This window comes from Drosophila mojavensis, unplaced genomic scaffold (assembly GCF_018153725.1).
Source record: "Drosophila mojavensis isolate 15081-1352.22 unplaced genomic scaffold, ASM1815372v1 contig_74, whole genome shotgun sequence".
NCBI lineage: Eukaryota > Metazoa > Arthropoda > Insecta > Diptera > Drosophilidae > Drosophila > Drosophila mojavensis.
The window spans coordinates 8,610,103-8,632,958 of record NW_025318899.1 but is presented as its reverse complement, the minus strand read 5'-3'; the positions used below and the strand labels follow the sequence as shown (position 1 = coordinate 8,632,958).

General features: G+C 42.0%; 1 protein-coding gene across 2 annotated transcripts in view; it reads left to right on the top strand.

Moving 5' to 3' along the window:
• Positions 1–16,889, top strand: part of LOC6581835 (junctional adhesion molecule A) — a 92,184-nt gene extending 75,295 nt beyond the window's left edge. Inside the window, exon 7 of one of the 2 annotated variants that reach the window (XM_002007521.4) lies at positions 16,150–16,889. In XM_002007521.4, the coding sequence (XP_002007557.2) occupies positions 16,150–16,520 (371 nt within the window). In that variant the 3' untranslated portion in view covers positions 16,521–16,889. Of the gene's footprint in view, positions 1–16,131 lie in introns of both variants that reach the window. The other variant, XM_032730875.2, reaches the window with a different exon arrangement.
• Positions 16,890–22,856: the final 5,967 nt, after the last annotated feature.

Genomic DNA, 22,856 nt, shown 5'->3' with positions numbered 1-22,856 from the left:
AACGCTTGCAGCTGACTAGCAAACTAATCGAAAGCCAGTAGGTCACTACGCTGCCAACAACAACAACAGCAACAACAAAGGAAAGTAAAGCAAAGCAAAGCGAAACAGAGCGCTTGCAATTTGCCCTAGCTAATCTCAAAGGATATAAGCTGTAAAGCAGCTCTCTGGCACACTGGCACACAGCCACCCTCGCCTTCTTCCTTGCTCCCTCTCCCATTCTGCCTCTCCCTTACCCAATCTCCATTTTGCTCACTTGCTACAATCAGCTCTCTCTATAAGTTTGAATTTTCAATTGAAATCTGCTCTTAATATACCCCCAACAGTGCGCACTTACGAGTGTGTTACATATACAAATGTGTTGCTCCTTGTGTGTGTGTGTGTGTGTGGGTGTGCCGCCCATTCCGCAGTTCATGTGTCACAGCCATTTGACCCCAAGCTGATAACTGAGAACAACACGATTCAAAAATATACACACAGGTGAACTCATTCCGGTACGGCCAAAGCGGATATTCAAAATTTAATTAAAAATTTCATTTTTGCAATTTTAGTCTCGCAAACTGTGGATGCCAGAGCCCGGGTGTACCTCGATGCCTCTGCATTTTCAGTATTGGCAGCATTAAGCAGCGGCTCACCTTCATTTCTATGCGCTCACATTCCAGTTGCACCAGTGTGATGCGGTGCGGGCGGTTCGGTGAGGCGCGGCATACAGTGAAACTCAATTATGACAACTCATAGCATCAGCCAGCACACTAAAATGCCAAAAAATTCAATTATCTTCGGTTCGGTTCGGTTAGGTTTGCTCGCCAATGCGATAGATCGCGCAGGCCACGTCCACTCTGTACGGGCCGGAGTCCGTTGCCAACGAGCATTTTGTCATTTCCAAATTTGTCACTTGACATGCGGCAAAAGCAACAACTGTGGTATCTGGACTGCGGAGGCGACGGCGACGGCGACGGCGGCGGCGACGGCGAATGTGATTGCGACTGATGTCGGTTGTTGGTGTTGGTTACATGGCATTCAGTGGCATAATGTTGGCTTTAGCATTAATGTCAGTCAATTCCGTGGCGCAGAGCGCAGCAGCCAGTCGTCGTACCCGTGGGAGATATTCACGAATGTGATTTGAAATCAAGCATTTTTTCCGTTATGTTTTTTTTTTCTCTTTTTTGTCGCTTACTGTGAATGCGAATAAAGCGTATCAATCATTCAGTCAAGCATCAAGTGAGCTGAAGTGTATAGTAAATGTCACTGGCATGGCCAAAGGCCAAAGCCCAACCTACCACCAACCACCTACCACATGCCGCATGCCACATGCCGAGTGACTGTGGGCGAGCGAGAGAGCGAGAGTGTGGGAGACTGGTTGCCCTAACCGTGTCCGGGCTAGTCGAGCAATTCGACTTCCGTTTGCACAGGCATTTCCGTTCGCCTCCAAATGACAGCTTTGACTCAATGGCTTCAATATTTAGCTGCCAGCAGCTATGTTTATACGTATTACAAATTGAGTAGCATTACGAAGGGTATGTGTATGTGTAACTACAAAGTAAAGATGCTTTTGCCCATTTGTCATTCTCTCAGTGTTCTGCGAAAAGAAAAGGATTTTTATACTTTATAACTAAGATGCAAAACTAAGCACACAACATATCTTTACAAATTCATGACATTACACAACATAAACCTAGCTCCAGGGCGGCTTTTACATGCGTGCTTGGATACACTTGAAGAAATAATCGAAATTATTTACCATTCATTTCCTGCTCAAATCTAATTGATGCAGGAAATATTCCTTGATTTAATAAAGAAAAGAAATCTTAATTTCCTTTAGATATTTAGAATTTTTGTGAAATAATTGATATAAACTCTCGTTGGGCTCTTTGAAATCCCTTGGCAGTTTCTTTTTCTGTGTTTATTTAATATTTGTGTATGTCACCTTGCCTTTGGCCTGGGGCCAGCAGCTTATGTCCCACTCTGCCTGTTGCCCACCTGCTGTGTGGCGTTTCGTGGAGACGATTCACCCTAGGTGACATATTCATTTCTTGGACATTTTGATTATTTCAAGCGGAGCGAGAGTCCGTTAGAGAATTTACCATTTTGACATGTGCCAACTACAGACTGCACTCTCACTATCTCACTGTATCTCTCTCTCACTTTCTGTCACTCGACATGTGTGTGTGTGTGTGTGTGTTGGGCTAAATGGTAATTTGTCTGGCAGACTTGGCCCTTGTGTGTCTGTTTTGAGTGCTGTTATTGCCAAAAATTGCATTTCGTTTATTAATTAAACACCAATTTAGCTGTCGCAATTCAATTACGACCCTCTCAAGCGTCAATTTCGCTGCAGTTGGCGGCGCAACAACAACAACAACAACAACAGCAACAACTACAACAACAACTGCGCATAAATTCACATATTGCTTATTTAGTATGCGTTGTCGCAGGGGTAACTGTTATTTTATTACCACAAATCGGACTACCAAATCAATTAGGCTTTGCCTAAATATTACGTATACGTAATTACGCATACACATTGGGGCTTATTAATTTCGTTAAAAATGGCGCTCATGTGACATTGCCTAATGTAGAAGAGTGTATCAACTAGATGCCTTGCTACTATATTACAAATTTAATTTATCTTCCAGCTATTGTAAAGACTTCCCCACCTTCACACTCTTTGTATCATCATCGCAATTTGCATTTGTTTCACTTGGTAAACATAGGCTAATACAGCGCTTATCTCGCCTTAGATTGTGTAACGTCGCTTAAAACAAATTGTTGTATTACAACAATTTTTTAACGCATATTTTAAGGCACTTTTGTTCCATTTTTATGTTCACACTTAACTTTGGGCTCTTGTTTGGCTTTAATCAATTTTGACGCCAATTTGTTGGTTGATTCACAAAACAAAAACAGGAAAATGCCGTTCATTTAGTTAACCCAAACCCTACTTGTTGTTTGTACGTTGTCTATTAAAAACCCCAGAGACCCCTGTCCCCATTACTCCTGCTTTTTTCCATTTTTACCCTAGCAAACCGTTTTCAGCAATTTTCCCTATCGTTGTGTAGTCACAATCCCGAAACAACAACAAAACATAAAGTAACAACAACAACAAGCAAACAAAAAAACAAAAACCTTCCGCGAGCATATTCAAAATTGAAACATGGAAAATCGCAAAATGTTTTTTAGCTGTGCTTTCGCTCAGTTTTGGTTCAGTTCATGTTTTTTTTTTTTTTAGCGAGTAGGCAGGTCATAGTTCATTGTTTTACGTGACGTATTGTTGGATAAACAAATGTTTATGTTTTTGCTTACTAAGCTGTGTATTTGTTAACACTTTGTTGTGTCTGCCGGGACGAGCGTGGGGCTGCACGTCAATGCTTGCAATCTTACTTTTCTGACTGGACCCCGGACATCGAGCGGCAAAATAAATTTATTTCAACGTCAGTTGCTGTGAGAGCTTTTTGAAGCAGTGAAAACAAAAAAAAAAACATGCACTCGCCACGCCACTCGCCCATCGGCCCATTGAAAAGTGAAAACTAGATTTGACGGTCAGCTGGCTAATTGAAGGTTGCCCCACCAACTGTAGATAAAAGTGTGCTGCACGCTAAGAGTCGAGCTGCCATTTAAAGCAACGGCTACTGTTATTGCTACAGCTATAGCTGCTACTGCAGCGTGCCACACTAAAAAAATTTACTTAAACTTAAAAGCATTTGCTTTTAATTAAAAATTTCCACTTGCCGCACTTTGCCGCCGCACTGGGAATTACAAAAACTAACATTGTTTACACACACACACACATACTTATTCTTACACATAATCAATTTTGCTATGCAATTTTAATTACAAATTGTGGGCGTGGTGGTCAGCACACCATCATATACACACACACACATACACACACGCAACCCATTCGGCATGCTTGCGCGTGTGTAAATAGCTACATAATGGATACGCAGTTGTGTCCCAGAGGCGTGGCCATGCCTCGTTGACATTCTTCGAAGCTGGCAGTGATGCGCAGACAGTGTCTGCAAGAAGTTAATACACATGACGTGCAACAAATTATATTTATCGCGCATCGCCAAGCATCAAATTATAAGAACGCAACGGCAACGGCAACAGCAGCAGCACGAAGGACCTCAGCGAGGCTGTTGCTGCTGCTGCTGTTGCTGGTGCTGGTGCTGCTTCGGCTGCTGCTGCTGCTGCAAATTGATGCTTAAGGACAATTTTCACTTCATTACACGCTGGTGCTGCTGCTGCTGCCGCTGTTTCTTCTTTCTTTGCGCTACCCCTAGTTACAACTATTTTTCAAGGAAATTTTTTCTCCGGCTGTGCCGCTGCTGCTGCTTGGCTGCTCGACGATTAATTCTCAAGTGTTGCTTAAGCAGCAAAACATGCAACAGCAACAGCAACTCAACAGCAACAACAACAATTGCAGTTGCTGCCACCGTGAAATTACAAATTGCGCCCGCCGGCAAAAGATGGCGCCACTGTCGCCGTCGCGGTCGTCGTCGCTGTTGCTGCCGCCACAGCCGCAGCCGCTGCCGCTGCCCGCTGTGCACCTTTGCATGCCTAATTTAATAAGAAAAAGTGCCAGCCTGTATATCATTTAAAAGCAACATCCACACACACACACACTCGGCCATAATTAATTGTGATTGATAGAAGAAATTAGTTGCCAGCGGCTTGGCGGGTTGCTCGACCGGGCTAAAACAGATGGCAACGCCAGCAACAGCGGCAGCAGCATTGGGCCAAAAGGCAAGATGAAAAATCATTTCACAAACTGTCCCAAAAGCCAGCACACACACACACACAACCAGGTACACATATAAAAAGTGATCCGCACACCTGCACACGGCAAATGGGACATCATAAAGAAACTCAATTTGTTGCCGCTCGAGCGATTTGTTTGCCACGCAAATGAACAAAACGAGAAACAAGCAAAATGGCCAAAAATGTAGGTGTTACCTTTTGGTATGTATGTGTGTGTGTGTGTGAATATGTAGGAGATTGCATATGCAGCAAAAAACCGTTGGCCATTTTAATTTATGTCGCCTGGCAGCGCTTGGCTAAGCTGCTTAACATTTGGCCCAAACACCCGAAGGGACACGACCATCTGCCTCCGCCCGAGGCGGCTACAGCATAACCTTAAAATATAGCCAAAGACTAAAAACAACGGCTTAGCCTTAGCTTTGCTCTCTTCCTCGTTCTTTCTCTCTTACTGCGTGTGTGTGTGTGTGTGCTTGTGTGTATGTGTGAATATAATACGGTAGCAAATTGAAAATAAACGTTTCGCGCTGACTAAAAAACGCGCTGCTACTTTTTACATCGTTTATCTAAATGTGTGTGGGTGTATGGGCATGTGTGTTTGTATGTGTGTGTCTAGGTGTGTGCCTGCTTGTGCCATAAGCCCTTGCAGTTGGCTTAAAAAACGAAAAGTTTCTGTGGAAAGTTACTTGCCAATATCTCACAGTAATTTGCTAGAAGCTTTGACCCGTTTTTCTCTTTTTCTTTTAATTTAACTCTTTTTTTAAACCTAAAGAATGTTGTATATGTATGTATACATGTAGACATGTATATATATGCTTATATAAGCACTTTTAATTTTTGGTCAATTGCCAATATTATTTGTTATAATAGTCGAAAATAGGATTGAATGGATCGAGTTACTGCTTACAACAGATTGAATTAAATAAAGTAAAGAATTAAGAATTAAGGTATTATATACTGCATGCTTAAATTGAAGCTTTTTACATTTAAAATAACACAAGATCAGATTCTATACTATTGTAACGAGAAAATCTACAGCTGTAAGAGTTCGCACTAAATTTACAATTTGTATTAGGCTCCAGCCACAACGTTCCGCTTCAATAGCTCTAAAGATATTCATCAGCAACAAACAATAGCTAAACATTTTTGCTTCACAGAAAAACCAATTTGAGCTTACAACCTTTTGCAAAATTTAATTTTGCAGCATTTTTAGGGCTGGCCACAAGAAATTTTGAATGTGAAGCACAAAAGCATAGCATGGCTTGTTACTTTATTTTGGAAATTGCAAATTCCGAATTGTGCATCGATTTGGATGCAATTGCAAAGTTAAAAGTTATCACAGCTGCACCAACTGTGAGAAGCCATGTTGATTGTCTGGAGCTCACAACTGATGCCTCGTCCAGATATGGGCATATCGTGCACTGTCCATATCAAAACTTCATATATGCAGCATCATCTGTCGTCATCTTCTGTCCGATGGCTCTCCTCTGGCTGCCGCCTGGAATTGTGCTCCATTTCGCATAAATGTCGTTTGCTTGATTGCAGTTGAAATTGCTGTTGATAAATGCAACGCAAATGTGATGCTCGACTCTATCCCTCTCCCCCTCCCTCTCGCACCACTTTCTTTTATTTTTCTTTCACTTAACGGCTCTGTTGTTTTCTTCCAACTGGCTTTTCGTATCAAATTGTTATTTCGTATATCGATTTACCTATTGCTCGATTCCAATGCCAAAAAATGAGCTTGGAAAATATTGCCCGATGCTGCGTGGAGCCATTGCATTAAATAAATTCAAGGAACTTTTAAAATGTTAGACAAAACTTTTATAATTAAACGCTAAGCTCACTTGGATATTACTCTACACGTAATGATACGAGTGCGTGCTTTTTCTATCTTATATCAAGTTATTTTTTACTCTCGTTGCTGTTTCTGTTGCTGTTGCAGTTGCTGTTCGAGGAATTTCTAATTTAAAGTTGCAAAAAATTATTGCAGCTGCAGCATAAAATCGCACGTTTTGGCCAAACTTGAGTAAACAAACAAATGCGCTAACATGGCTGAGGGCCATCAACACGACCACGCCCCAATGGGGAAAGCTGACTGCACTAGCCGGAAGCTGGAAGCTGGTTGCTGGTAGCTCCTAGCTGCTAGCTGCTAGCTGGGCAGCGCGTAGTTTACGCTCATTACACGCCACCAATAACTAGACACTCACACACATACATATATAGATATATATAGAAGGGGCAACACTTTGCCGGCAGCACTTAATTACAAAATGGTTTTTTGGCCAAGAGCGTAAGAAGCAACAGCAGCTGCCAGAAGCCTTAGGCAAGCATCTCACTGTGTGGGTGTGTATGTGTGTGTGTGTGTGAGTGTGTGTGCATTATTTCGCTTGTCTGGTTGCTTTTGTGTTGCATGCAGCTGCAGCTGCTGCTACGTCTTGCTGCTGTCAATTGCAACATGCGACGTTGCGCTTTTTGTGCCAATGATGATGGGTACAAGTTCCTCCAGCCAGAGACACACCCATGCCCCCGCCCCGCCTCTGCAGCCCCTATTTAAGTTGGCTGTCACAGGCAGCTTAATAAGTTTTTGTTGTACCCAGACATTTATGCAAGCAGAGCGCATACAACAAGTTAGGGCTGCCAGCCCACCTAACCACCCAGCAGCTGGCTTCATTTTTTTTTTTTTTTTTTTTTTTTGTCTACTTCTCTCCTCGAGCTTGGTTTTTGTTTGGTTCTGTTGATGGTTTTTAAAATTATTACATCTTATTTACAATGTGCGAGCTGTGGCTGTGGGCTGCCCGAAGAGGCGTGGTGGCGACATGTTGTTGCGCCTGCTGCTTGTAACAAAAGAAATGTTGCAAATTAAGCGCTCGGCTGCATGCGCCGCACAACTTTCAAGTGCGCTGCAAACAGAACAAAGCAGCTGCAACAACAACAAATGCAATTGCAGTAAAATTAAATAAAAAATACTCATGTTTCTTTATGTGGCATGCAATACGCACACCCAGACACACACACACAGACGTATCCATGTTGGTTGGCTTGCTCGTAATTGTATTTCAACATTTTTGCCGTACTTTGCTGCGTATACGTGATATTTTATTATGTTGCTACATTTTTAATGCCACAACAAGAACTGCGCGAAAATATGTCATCGTTTTACAAGCGCTTTAACCGCACAACTCTTTTCAGTTTCGCCTTTATTTTATTTGTTACTGCGTGCCCGTTCGGCCGCCCCGTCGCTGCCGTTATTCAAGTGCGGCAAACTCATTTTGCGAGTCGGTTACTTGAAATTGGATTAAAGTTGCTTGGGCGCTGCTTTCAGATTTTTATTTGCTGCGCTGCAAACTTTTTAACAGCATTGCGCTTGAAGTTGGCTTTAATACATGTCCAGTTAACATGCCAGTGGCCAGCGTGGGCGGGGCTGAAAGGTAGCTGCCGAGTGTCGAGTCTCATTTCATGCACACGACAATATCTGTGAAAATGCCGGTAATAATATTTGAGGTTCTCCGCAATGGCGCCTGCAATGGCATATGTATGCTGCACATTTCACTGTTAGACAAGGCAGTAGCCTGTCGCCTGGCCGTTGCCTCTCCCCCGACTCCTCCCATTCCTGTATGTCTGCCACTTACACGCTGCCTGCCATTGGCCATCTCGAGCAGCGCCCCAACGGCCAACGGTCCGCAAAAGCAAAAGCTGACCCAGAATGCAACTTGTGCCGGTTAGTTGGCTCTGTGCATGCGTGTGGGTGTGGGTGTGGGTGTGGGTGTGGGTGTGGGTGTGTCTGTGTAAGCTGAGCTGGGGCTGAAGCAATGTTTTACTAACCACAAAATGCTGTAACTAAACGCGCTCTCACACTCGGACTAAATAGATAGAGCTAGGCAGACACGAAGCGTGCAGCACTACTTATGGACCACTTGAGGCAGCTGCAGCAGGTAAAACTGCAGCTTGTTTCCCATAAGGCTCTGTTTCGTAACTTTGCCACACACACACACACACACTTACACACGTCTATATATAGACACCCACAACATATTGTTATGGCCATGCCAAAGTTCTTGGCCCCAAAAATTGTCAACGTTTTTGGTTGCAATGTTTAGCACATTGACAGCATAAACTTTAACTAACATTTTGAACGGGCAGCCGCATCCCAAGGCGCTGGCACATTAAATAGTTATAAATGTTTGCAAAATAGTTGCTCTTAAAGCCAGAAACTTTTCCTGATATGAAAATATTGAGATTCTTATCCAAAAAATACTTTGCTCTGTACGCAAATCTAAAAGTTTTTGTTTATATTTTGTTATATTCATTTAATTACATTTTAGATTCACAGAATTATTAAAAACATAATAAAATTGGGCTAAAGTTTTAACTCTTTGTATTGCTATATAACAGGCATTTTTTCTCTTTTATTGTATTCATATTTGCATTCATCTCAAGGCCCAATTTATTTCTTATTGAAAGCATTTCTGATTGAAAAGTGGAGCAATAAGTAATATTGTATATAGCTCTTTTCCCACTCAGCTAATAAAACTTGCTGACAGAATATTGCTCGAAATATTCTAGCCAGACTTTAATTGCCTGCAACTTTTGCCAAGGCAAAAGCTATTTGTAACAGAAAGTAATATAATTTGGCTTTTTCAATGTTCGGCTTTAGGACTGCGGCTGCTACAGTTGAAAATAAGTGGACGCTAAGTGCACTTTTGGCTAATTTGGCAATCATTTAGGCACTCAGTGGGTCAATCAGCCAATCAATCAGCTTGACATAGGCCAGGCAACATAATCCTAATTCAATTGCCCGGCCACGTAATGGGAAAAGCCGAACAGCATCAGCTCGACTGGCAGAGCGTTACGTCTGGTCGGTGTAATATAATCTTGTCAAGCACTGTGCGGCTGTTTAATCAGGCGTCAGACATCAAAAAAAAGTAATTCGAAGTGCTCGCACTGCTCACGGCGTATGAGTGATATTTTGGTGTAAAATAAAAAGGATTTGGCTTAGCGAGCCAACGATTTGGAAGCCAGTGAGTGCGCATCTGCGGTGCTTCGATAAAATTCGTTAGATAAATCAGCAGAAAAATGTGGGGAGTGTTGGCGCAACCCTTTGAGCACTTGCCAGGCCAGCAAAACTAATTGAAATCCGTACGAAAACTCATTTGTTTGCTGGCCAAATTTGAAATCTTTACAACTGGTAGGCAGTCGAGTCAGGCAGGCGGCAGCTGGCAGCGCAGTTAATTTAAATATAATATTTGAGTTGAGTGGATCGATAAATATATGAATAACGCTAACTTTAAATTATGCTTCTATTAACATATTCCAATATTCCAAGTCTCATGCTGACGTATCAAAAAAAAGAAAGTCGAGTGTCCGGCTTGTTCCTTCTTGCATAATTCTTTGGCTCTGGGTGAGCAAATCCGTTCGATAACGAAATAAATTGCTTTCGGCAAATGCTTAGTGCTTTGATTAATAGCAACAAGCAGCAGGAGCAGCAACTGGTTCTCGAATAAAGCAACTTCTTTCCGCACTTTGTTGGCTGGCTGATTGCTCCTTGTTGCTTCTTCTACTTTATTCCTTACTGATGAGCGCACATTTACTTAAATGTGTTGCTTCTGTGTGCCTGTGTGTGTGTGTATATATGTTTGTGTGTTTGTGCCGTACGAATTTAATTGAGTGCTAAATGGCACGTAAACTGATAGGTCAACACACACACACACTGACACGTATACACATCTGGAGCGAAGCAAGCACAGACGGACGCCACAGACAAACTTTTGCCATCGAAGGCGTTGCCAAGGACATGCGCTAGAAAATCCAAGTATGTGCATCAATGCTACACGTCTGTCAGCAATCGACGGCAAGGACAAGCACTTTTCGCAAATTGTGTGGGCGTCAATTAATTTCTTTATACATATAATGGAAAGTTTACATTTGTTAGCCCGGCCGAGAAAAGTATGCAACACTTTTTCGATTTTCGCCCTTCGCTCGTTTTGTGAAATAATTTGCTTGCCGAGTGCGTCGCATTAGCTGCGCAATTTGTTTGGTAATCCCCATTTGGCAAGTCTTTGTGCTTGAATGAGCAGCAAGGCCTTGTCGGCCAGCTAATCCCCAGTGTTGAATGAGAGGGCATACAACGTCAACACGTGCAAATAAAGCATTCAAATTGAAGTCAGAACAACGTCAAAGGCGCCTTGACCGCAATGGCTGAGCTGAGGAGCCGCTCAGCGCTCTCTGTCGCTCACACTCAATCTCAGTGTGGGTTTGACTTATACAAACAGTAAGCCACATACACACACACAGAGACACACCACATGCCACACATTAGCCACACACATTAAACGAGCTCAGTCGCCGCACGTCTCAAGTTTATCAAAAGACAGGAAAAAGAGGAGAAAAACTGGGAGCGAGAATGGAGCGCGCTAAAGGCAGACAGAGTACAGATGAATGGGGTTATATAGATACACACACACATTGGCAACAATGGAAAGAGATAGCACATAGGAGAGTTAGAGCAACACGAACATAACCTCACTTAATTCATTCGTGATTTATTTGACTTACTTTCGGGGACTTAAAATGCGGTTGTAACTGGTCTTCGGCATTCCGGTTTGAGCTGAGAGAGAAAAAACAGAAAGGAAACTATTTTTGCGGTCTGTCCATAGCCCACCGAAGTGCTAAGACTTGCCTGTAGTCGTGGCTCTCAATTAAAAATTCCTCTTGAGCTGCTCAGAATTCAATTCAAATTTTCGGCACAGATTCTTGTAAGCCTTGGCAAAAGCCAGCAAAACCGCTGATAAAATGCGACAGCAGCAGGAGCAGCAGCCACACACTCACATATACAGACACACACACATTTCTAGAAAGTTGGCTAAGCCATGCAAAAGCAAGTTTCAATTTTTTGGCTCGAAACGGCATTTTGTCACTTTGACAAAATTGTTGGTACTTTTCGAACACGGGCTTAAACAGAGGGGGCTCGGTCCAGACGGAGGCTGGGCCTGGTTGGGGGCCTGGATTGGGGCCCAACTTGTCGTTCAAGTGACATTCAATTATTATTTCAGGCAGGGCTAAAAGTTTTGCAACAAAACGAAATTTAGCTACAAACGAGCAACGACAATATTGTTAGAATATATAGTATTGCGAGGCAGAGAACTGTAGGGCATTGAGACAGCGATAGCCGAGGACACGGAAAGACGAGCAAACAGTCAGACAGACAGAGAGAAAGAGAAACAAACAGAGAGACAGGCAAGCAGACAGAAACACAGTCAGACAGTTAGATAGCTAGTTGGATAAGAAGAGAGGCATAATGCGTATTTGCGCATTAAATGCAAAACTTGGCAAATAGTTTGTGTGCCGAAAATAAAATCAAAACAAAATCTAACAGAAATAAACGGAAAAAATATTCAAATTAAATGAAAATCAAAAAGTTTTCAATTGCATTTGATGAAAAGCGAGCGACAGCCAAGACAAGCACAAGCCAAGCAGCATTAAGCATGAAGAAGCTCAACTTTGTTTTAAGCTTAGGCCGACTTTTAAACCAAGAAAGTTACAAAGATAAAAGCATTTAAAGTTTAAACCTCAATTAAGCTGCTGGCGGGGGAGGCGACGCTGGAAACACGAAAAGAGGAATATGAAAGAAATGAGATACAAAACTTGTGAACGCTTGAAGATTCTAATTCATGTGGAGGGAAAGTTGTCTGTTGGTTTTTACAACTCATTAACAAAAGTCAAACTATACGAGATATATGAGGTATTTGTAGAGTCTTTATAGGTAGATTTTAATGCACATTCGCAAAAAGTTGTTGCATGCCAAATGGCTGGAAGGCGCTCGAGCTACGAGTACGAGTGCGAGTGAGCGCAGTTTTGGGCAGAGCCAGAAGCATGCAGCTTAAAATTAATGACAGCGAAGTAAATGTCAGCGCAGAATGAAAAACAAGCCCGAAATGCCAGGCGCAACTTTGCCAACCGCGACGTAATTGTATGTGTGTGTGTGTGTGTGTGTGTGTTAGTATATGGCAAAAACAATAACAGGACGTGGACATGGATGTGAGCGTGGACGTGAACGTGAATGTGAATGTGAATGTGAATGTGAATGTGAATGTGAACGTGGCTGCAGACAGGCGCGGGCAACTTGAGAAGGACGCTGCCGACTGCGATGCATGGTTTCCGGTTTTTGTTCGCGCGCTGGTATTTTCCGTGCTCCGCCGTACCCTGCCCTGCCGCGCCGCTCTGCCACGGCTCTGCCATTGCGTGCGCGAGTGTCGCATATGCACATTTTATTTATAAACTCACAGCAAAGTAGAAAATAAAAAGCGTCCAGCTTCGAGCGCTATGCTCCTCAGCGGATGCCAGCTCGCGGCCCTCCCAGCGAGAGCTCGGCCCGCCGCCCCCTTCGGGTATTGCATGTGCAGCGATAAAAGTGGTAAAATGCTTATCAAGCTCAAGCCGGATGTGCACAGTGTCAAACAGCGGCAAGCAGGAGCTGCACGACTAGGTAGCAGCAGCAGCAGCAGCAGCTGCAAATAGTTTTTACGGCAACTGTAATATAAGCGGTAGTTTAATGCATAATTGAAAAGCACGCAAAGTTAAACAATAGAGCGCCCAGGGAGCCCCCGTCACACTAAACACAAGCTGACTGCAAAAAGGGTTTACACTGAGAGAAAAAACGGCGGGCACTCACAATGATCAAAATTATGAAATCAAATGCAATTGTAAGCACTTCCGACCCTTGGGTACATATTGATTGAAATTTAAAATATTTAAAATGTTGTAGAGTTGCCTTTATAAAGCGAACCCTGTAGACCTTAAGCTCTTCTGGTTCAATGATTAGCCATTCAGTTTTTCTGGCTTAGCACTTGTGTTGACCAGTGTTAATCGTGTTAAAGGGCACCACATCGCTTCACTGACCATTTTGCTCGTATTTGACTTAATTTACGAGTCACAACACGACAAGCAACGGAAGAGGGGGTATAGGGAGTAGAGGAGGTAGAGGGGCGGTGCCGCCAGCCAAGGAAAAGCCCTGGGGAAATTTGTGTCAAATCACAATTTAATGGCAATCAACATTTTTGCTATTTCGCACTTGCTTGCACTTGATAATGGTAATTATTTAACAATAAGTGTGCGATGGAGCACGAAACAGGAGCGTTAATGAACTGTGTAATGTTTTTACAATTATAAACGTGAAACAGAATTGAAAATCGACACATTGAAAGAAAAGCGTAGCTAGAGTGGGACTTAACAATGAGTGCGATTACATACATACATATATATTTTTGTATTATATGTATATATATGCTAATTGAATGCCCACTTAAGCCAAATCAGGCCAAATCGGCGCTTTGTGTCACACTTGAGCTGCACTTAAAGAGCGCTCTCTCAGCCGTCAAACATTACTCGTCTTCATCCGGCGACTGCACAAACAAAACGCGCTATAAAATGTAAAAATACTGCCAAAGTATGCAAAGCTCCTCATAAAAACACTCAAAAACTAACGTGCATTCCAGCCAGGCAGCAACTGTTGTTGCTGCTGCTGTTGCTGCTGCTGCTGCTACTGCTGCTGCTGCTGCTGCTACTGCTGCTGCTGCTGCTGCTACTGCTGCTGCTCCAACAACCATGTCCTTCGTCCTTATTCACCTTTCGGCCTTCCTCCTCTGTGGTGTGTGCGTGCTTTTGTCTGCGCTTCGGTCTATGTCTGTGTCTGGAGCTACTTGCTTAGCTACTTCCTGCCGCCTCTACATGCCCTGGCTTCCTTCCTGAAAATCCATCAGCGCTAATTTTGCATATTTTACTTTTACTTTATTTTTTTATCTCACACTCTACGTCGCTTTATCTCTCCGTCTGTCTGTCTATCTCGTTCCCACTCAAGCATCTCTCCTGCTCAGCACTTTATGCGCTTTTATTTGCTTTAGCCGGCTTGTGACTTGTGTTTTCATAGCCGCAGCCCAAAGATATTTTAGCTATGCACAGTTGAGGGCAATCCGGATTCAGTGGCCTTGTGTCTGCTCTGATGATGAATTATGTGCGCCACGTACGTTATTAATAATTCCTGTCTTGTCAACAAATACATTGTTACATTTGCCCACACACCAGCCCACGGTCCGGCCCCACATCCAGTCAACCAACCAGCCAACCAATCTTCACGCCTTTCCTAGCCGCAGGCTCTGCTCACATTGCGTATGCGTAATATGTTTATTTTCAACACTGCGGCCAGATATTTATTAAGCAGCTGCTGCGCAGCTCCGAAAAAATAACAACAAAGCGTGCTTTCAAATTGAGGCCCATGGCCAGCTGGTGGGGAAGGAGGGGTGGGGGAGATCTGCAAAGAAATACGGCCGTGACGCAAATCACGTTTAAAGCAACACACAGCAGATGACGAATGCCATTTTGTCAACACGGAGGTCAAATAGCTCGAAGATGGGGGAAAAAACAACAGCTTAAAGCTTATTAAATTTATTAAATTCAATCAAGCTAAACGTCTGCAGCTAACACGATCGACTCACGTAATACGCAGCAGCTGCGGCATTACGCATACACCGCGTGTTACGTCATCGTCATCGCTGTGCCAGGCTGAGAGCTAAGGGCTGAGCGCTGTGAGCTGAGAGCTGTGAGCTGTGAGCTGTGAGCTGAGGGCGCTTCCGATGTTTGTTTGCACGTTGTATTGAGTTTCAAGTGCACAAGTTAATTGCTTGAAAAATTGAACTCAATCAATTACAAGGGCACGCGACGTGAATACGTGTGTGTGTGTGTGTATGTGTGGGAGCGTGTGAGGTGGAGCGCAGCCAAGGCGTTGGCTGCCGCGAGCAACTGTTTTATTACAAGAGCACGCCGGCACACATCGCGTGCATCACACGCATCGAGTGTGTGTGTGCTTGTGTGTGTGTTAACACTCCGCTTAATAACGGCAATTAATTATATTATGTTGCGTACTTAAGGGCGCGGCAGATATTACATGGTTTTGGGGCAAAAACTTAAAGTTGAGCGCATTTAATTGGACTCAGTTTAGCTAATTATTTTGTGCTGTGCCGTCATTTGCATCTAAATAGCTACAGCAGAGCTGACGTCAAATCAAATGTCGGCACTTTTGGGGCCAACTGTGGCCAGGCCAACGCAAACAGACGCTGCACATTAATTAAATATTTATGTGTGCTGCACAAACACACACACGCACACACACACACACACACACACACACACACACGCACACTTAAACACTTATATCTGCTAGAGCCAAACAGAGCGCAACAAATAAAGAGACAAACAGCAACAACTACTTGACTTGCAGTCAAACTTGCTGCACACACACACACGCACACACATCCTTATTCAGTCGTTTATTGTTGAAGTACAAATTTAATATCTAAGCTAAAGACAATGCAATAAAGTTGAAATTAGTTCGGGCCATAATTTCAGGTGAACATCCGGAGGCAATGCAAACTGGCTCATCCGGTTGCCAGTACAATTGGCTGACAATTGTCATGCTGCTGGGCCTCGTGCTCGGCTACAGTCAGCGGCAGCAGCAGCATTGTGCCACTCTTGCCTGCAACAGAGACAGCGTCATGCTCGCGGCCAGTGAAAGTGACAGACGTAGAACAGCAGGAGCAACGACTACAGCAGGAGCAACGACTACAGCAGCAGCAGCAGCGAAACGGACTGCTGCTGGCCATGAAGCAACGTCTGCCGTTAGCTACAGTAACAGCAGTAACAGCAGCAGCAGCAGCAATAGTAACGATTACCAGTCATGCCACGCCCACGTCGAAGCCAAACGCTGCTGTCACAGATGATCGCAAAGCGGCATCGAACGTGGAAACTAAACAACGCATGTGAATGTGTTCGTGTGTCTATGTATGTAAGTGTAACTCTAACCCTGTATGTGTACGCGAATGTGTGTCTGACTGTCACGGCTAGCTAAATATTGGCTTAGTTAAGCAAGCCAAGTCCCGTTGCCAGTTCTAAACTAGCAAGTCGCAACTTTCCCGACACCCTAGGCGAATGGACTAACATTTAATGTGTATTTTGTATAGTTTAAGCAGCGTGTAAATAGCAAATAGCAAACTTATTAACGTAATTGCAACATCAAATGTATCACATTACAAACAAAACGAAAGTATGAAATAAATTAAAGTAAATACAAATAAATATAAATACAAATATAAATATAAATTAATGCGAACATAAATACAGAGATTTTCGCAAATGGCTCTCTAGACAAACACATGAGCCCGAAGCCAGAGTGAGGTGCATAAAATAATTAGACATAGCCGCAGCAGCAAATACCAGAAGATGACAGACGCGAATGGAGAAAAAAGTATAACACTCAGATTGAATTGCCGTAAAATATTTAAATTATGCATGATATGCAAATATTTGCGTTCACATTGGCAATGCCAACTCAAATGTGATTCTTTATTTGTGAAAAATTAAAAATCAGTTCTTTTTATTCAATAATTGACAATTATTTTGCAATTCAAATGTGGCAAAAAAATCCTTCAATATTTAGCAAATACTCTCCCTCCCTGCACCTCTGAGGCTTCTTCAAGTGTATGCGAGCTGCATAAATGCGTTATTAAATATTTGCTCTGAGGCCTATTTTTCACATTAATTAAATACTGTTACCGCAAAAATATACAAAATTATGACTTTAATTTCTTTTTATTGCATTTCTCCCGGAATTACATTTTATAATTATATTTGCTCAGTAAATGTGTACAAAAAATGTTTGTATCTTTGTGTTGCAATTTGATTTTATGTTCCGTGCGAATTCAAATAAATTAATTTAATTTAAAGTCACTTGACGTTTGCCATAGAAAAAATGTTGAACTATTTGTTCAATGCAATCAAAAATTGGTAATGTAATTAAAAGTTGTTTGAATGTCGCTCAGGCTGCAGATGTACAGATGTAGCTGTGGCTGTGCCTCTGGATGCGGATGCGGATATGAATGTGAATGGGACTATAGCTGCACGCTGTAATTCATATTGGACAACAATAATAGTATAATGATATTTAATCTAAAGCCTCATTATAATTGGTTATCAATATTGTTGCAGTTTGTGCAGTGCAGTCAAGCGCCAGAATAATTGTCTTAATAATGAAAACAATTAGTTGCATTCCAATCAATATAAGCTGTAAAAATTAATGTTAGTACACTCTACATATGCATATAATATAAACTTAATGATTACAAATCATGTCTGCTTAATTGCGAGCATGAAATACGATTAAGACTTTTCAGTTTTCCAAATTAATAAAAATATTCAAAAACTCTTCCTTTTCCCAGCAATTGTAAGCATTGAAATTCGTCTAAACATACTGTAAAATGTTAATAAATTATACATATACACATAGAGTATACATATATATATATAGCATAATTGTACGCCAGCCAATTTGTATATGTTGCTCAGCATTTGTGTTAGGCTGTTGCCCAAATGCTACGATCTAATGGCTACGATTATTGCATTAATTCCAGTTATATTGTAGGTCATCAGACAAAACAAATTCCTGTACATTAAAGTTAATTAGTGAAACTTTAGAGCGCCTGTGAGATAGTGTGAGTGAGCGTGTGTGAGAATGTAATCCCAAAATAAGCTATATAAACTACCTATACTTAAATTATTATTAGAATTAAGCCAAAAAAATATGCATCTGAATAAAGCAATTGAATTGTGTGAATGGAAGGAAGCTAACTAAACATAAATATACGAGTATATAAACCATAATATACTTTTAACTGTTGCATTCGAATACAAGCAAATTGATAAATAAACAAACAAACAAACGTCAAAACAATTGATCAAAGTGTGTATTATAATAGTATACCATAGAGCATAGTAACATTTATAACTGGGCAGTCAAAATCAATAACAAAAGCATAAACATAAGCATCAGCAAAAACATAAACATAAGCATAAACAACTGTGCACACGCGTAAGCATTGACATAATATATAAGAAGACTTAGCAGAGCATATTACAACAATAACAGAATTCATAGAAACAATAACAAAAGCCATATGCAAATGCTGTCAGCAGAGTGAAAAGAGAATTGCAAAAGAGGAGATAAAATAAAACAGAAGTTGTAAACTGCTGTGCGTGTGGCACGTGCCACTGTAGCAACAAGAATACCAGCAACAACAACAACAACAACTATGTACATTAAACAGTGCAAAACGAAGAACAATTAAACATTTTTTTATTTAAAAAAGAAAAGAAAAAAATAAGAGAAATCTGAGTTTACGTGTTTTGATAACTTATGAAGCGGATGCTTTTGCAAACAAGTCGTGCGTTTCTTTTGCAACGAGCTGTTCAATTATAGTATATGCAAACTACGCTGCGTCACTCCTGCCTGTCCTGCCCGCATCTCCACCTGTCCTCGACGACAGCCAAAGAAATGAAAAATAAGCTGCAACGTATGCGTGTGTCACATGTAATCTCTGGATTATAGACAGCAACATCAACAGGCAGGCAAGCAGGCATGCAGTCAGGCAGGCTGGCAGCCATGGGCAGAGTCCTTGCCCAAGCACTGGGGCACGAACGTGGCAGATGGGCACTTTTTAAAACTGGGTCAGCGTATAAATCGAAACGGCTTAAGCGGGAGGAAACTAAGGCATCAATATTGGCACATCGAAATATTACATGCTCTTTCAAGTCTTAATTTTCAGCATCAAATCTCACTGTATTTACATATTAAAATTATTTTATAAGATTTGAGCAAGGTCGCATTGAATTTCAATTTTTAAAATCACCCAGCTTAAGTGAACCAGCTGTTTAGCAAGAATATATTTTCGTAATATGGCAAATATACAAAAGGAAATGCGGTGCGCACTGCTTGCCATAAGCTTAATATCCGCTTGCACTGCTTTAACACTGCTTTGCGACAGCGTCTGTTAAAGCTGATTACGCAGCTATTGTGGAACGATGTGGCAAAGAGTATCTGGTAATTCCATTCACTGCGAACTTTGACAGAGGCTGCAACAAAACACGCATACCAACTGCAAAGCCTCATTAATTAACACACACGACGAGTGAGAGAGAGAAAGTGAGGAAGAGAGAGAAGGAGCAAGCATGCGACAAACAGAAATGGAAATGGAAAAAACAACATGGAAATTAAAATGCAACAACAATTGGCATGCAATACTCAAACACACAATTGCAGCTGTAATTCTATTAAAATTCGCCACAAAGCGACGCTAATCCTCATGCATGTCCGCAGCCAAAATAATCAAGCTGGCCAGCCACATGCAAGCCAAACAGCAATGAGCAGAGCCACGCCACGACGCCAGATTCTGTTGGTTTTTGTGACTGCGTTGGCATAAAAATATTTATACGCTCGCTTGGCCTTTCGAATTGATGCGCGCTGCTTATGCAAATTTTCTGATGTTTCCCATTTTTTTCAGCTTTTTGTGGTTCGGTTGGCCAAGCCACGTGGTTTCTGTCGTCCTTGTCCTTACGCTTCCTCATTGGATATGCCCAACAGTATGTAATTTGGCCTGATAGATTTTATTTAATAGCCTAGCATTAGACACATTTGTTGCCCCGCAGCAGCAACAGCAACAACAGAAACAGCAGTCGCAACAGCAGCAGCAATATTAGCCGCATCAGCAATCGCAGCATTTTCGATATATTGATTCGAGACCAGCAACGCACAAAACATTTTGAGCTTTGCTTTTAAAGCGCGACCCGCGCACACGTTACAAGTTTCCAGTTGGCATTTATTATGGCCACAATTTAGCAGATTTTATGCGCTAATTTTGCAGTAAATTTTTTGGTCTAAGCGTTGAAAGCCTTTTACGACCTCTAATATTAGCAGCAACAGCGAGTGAAATGTGACATTTAAATAAATGACAAGAGAGATAAGCCGAACGGGTAAGGTTAGTGGGACAACGCGAATGAGCTCAATGAGATGAGAAACAAAAGTGTTTTGAACAATTAAGGTAAGTAGTAGATAGATTAAATGTATGGAAATGGAAACCAGCTATGGAATAGTTTAAAGGGTTCTCTGAACTATGGCAGACATACGGCTTAGGTGTAGAGGCACGGCAGACCCAGAAAAGTTGGGTTCGTTTAATGAAGCTAACCAAATTCTAAATTTGTGTTCTTTTACTTTTGAACTTGTTTGATATAAGAAACTTTTTATGAACAATGATGAACGAGTGGCAAACTAACAATATATATATATAGCAAGCAATGAGCAACTATTTTGCTAGGAGAGTACGATAATGATATAATGCTGAATGGTGTTTTGGTAAGCTTAGGAAAAGGCGCATTGTTGAAATTTCGATGCTGCTACATGATTTTAATTGGAATCTTTATACACGCCGCATTAAGTTTGTTTTACCTCAAATTAGGCAACAAAGTTTCCTTTTATAGCATAGCTCGCCAATAACTGTTGGTCGTTTCTCGATGTCTGCATTGAAACACTCAGAGAGCAACCAACCAATTGCGTTGCCTCTTCAACGAGCTCGTTCGCGATCAAACAGAAGCCTTCGGCTCAGTTTTATTAAGCAAAAGGCCTTTTGTGTATGTATTGGTATGTACGAGAGGGATGTGCTCGCTAAACCCATTCGTATCGTACATGAATTGGGTGTATGCATGTATATGTGAGTCGATGAGCTATTTCGTCACATACTGAGTCTCTCTGTGCAATCGAACGGCGATCGTATCGCTCCCTAATTGATGTTCGTTAAAAGAGCGCCACACGATCAGCTCAACTGAGGGCGCTTAACAGAAACGAAAAGAACCGAAGGCAATTTCTCAGAGCGACATGATTTCATCGGCGGGTTTCACAGGCAGAGCGTAAGGAATAAAATGGTTAGCCGGTATTTTATGTAATATTTTATGCATATTAAATTATTGTATTTGCTATATTTTTTATTTTATAGAGTGTATGATATTCTTAATCTGTACATGCAGTCTCCCAGTCTCGTCTAATTCTCACCATCAACAGATCCTCAGCCAAACAGAGCAGAACAGCCAATATGCTTTGCGTAGCGCAGCTGTTGATAAATATGCGTGATGCGATAATATACGAATTTCTAATAGTTTTGAATGCATTTTTACAACAGATTTATGGTTATATGTGTGCGTGTGCGGGTGTGTGTGTGGGTGTACGTATGTCGCACTTTGTCAAGGACCGTTGATGTTGTTGTTGGTGGGCGTGGTCAGCTGGACAAACGGGAAAAAGTGGCCGCAGGCAGAGCCGCATGAAATGCCAGTTGAATTATATAGACCATTTGAATGAAATTATTTTAATTGCGTAAATCACTTTGCAGCCAACCAAAATTCAACAATGCTGCGGCATTTACAACGACTTCTGTGAGCATATTTATATGTGTGTGCGTATGTGTTTGTGTGAGTGTGAGTGGGGGTCACTTATTGGCCCATTGTATGCGACGCAGCTTTGGGGTGCTTCAATGTGAGCAGCAAGAGGCGATGCATGCAGCAGAGAGAAATGAATGGAACAGAACGCTAAGAGCAGAGATGGGATGCCGGCAAAGATGGCAGTGGGGCAGTGGCGCAGTGGTGCAGTGGTGCAGTGTTGCAGTGCGCCTGCAGTTGTGAATTGGAAACTAACGAACAACAGTACTCGAAAATTTAAACAAATATTTCAGCTGGCATATTTGCACTCCATTCCAGAGTAATTGTTTTCCCTAGGTCGCCAGTACAAATAAATTTTGGCAACAATTGCCATGGCAAACACTATAAAAACAAGTGAATGCAAACGAGCTCGCGCAGCGCTCGGATACCCTGTAATAGCAAGGGACTGTAATGCAGACAAAAGGGGTGTAGCAAAAGCATAGCTACAGCATTTAAATTAATGAAGAAGAGCTCTACTCGCATGCAGATATACCCTCTCCCATTCCACTCGAGGGTATTCAAAGTGCAGTCATGGCAACAGCCCCACTGGGATGCAGCGCAGTTATTGGTTGGCTTGTTTCATTGTAATTGCGACCGTAATTTGTCGAAATTATCAGTAATATTATAAATTAATTTCAGTTTAGTTCGCAACTAGAGGGACATTTCCAAACACGCCGTTACACGTGGCGTAAGCGTGCTATCGAATAGAAGCACACATGTTGCGACACCTAAAAAGGCTGATCATAATTTATGATATGTGCGCT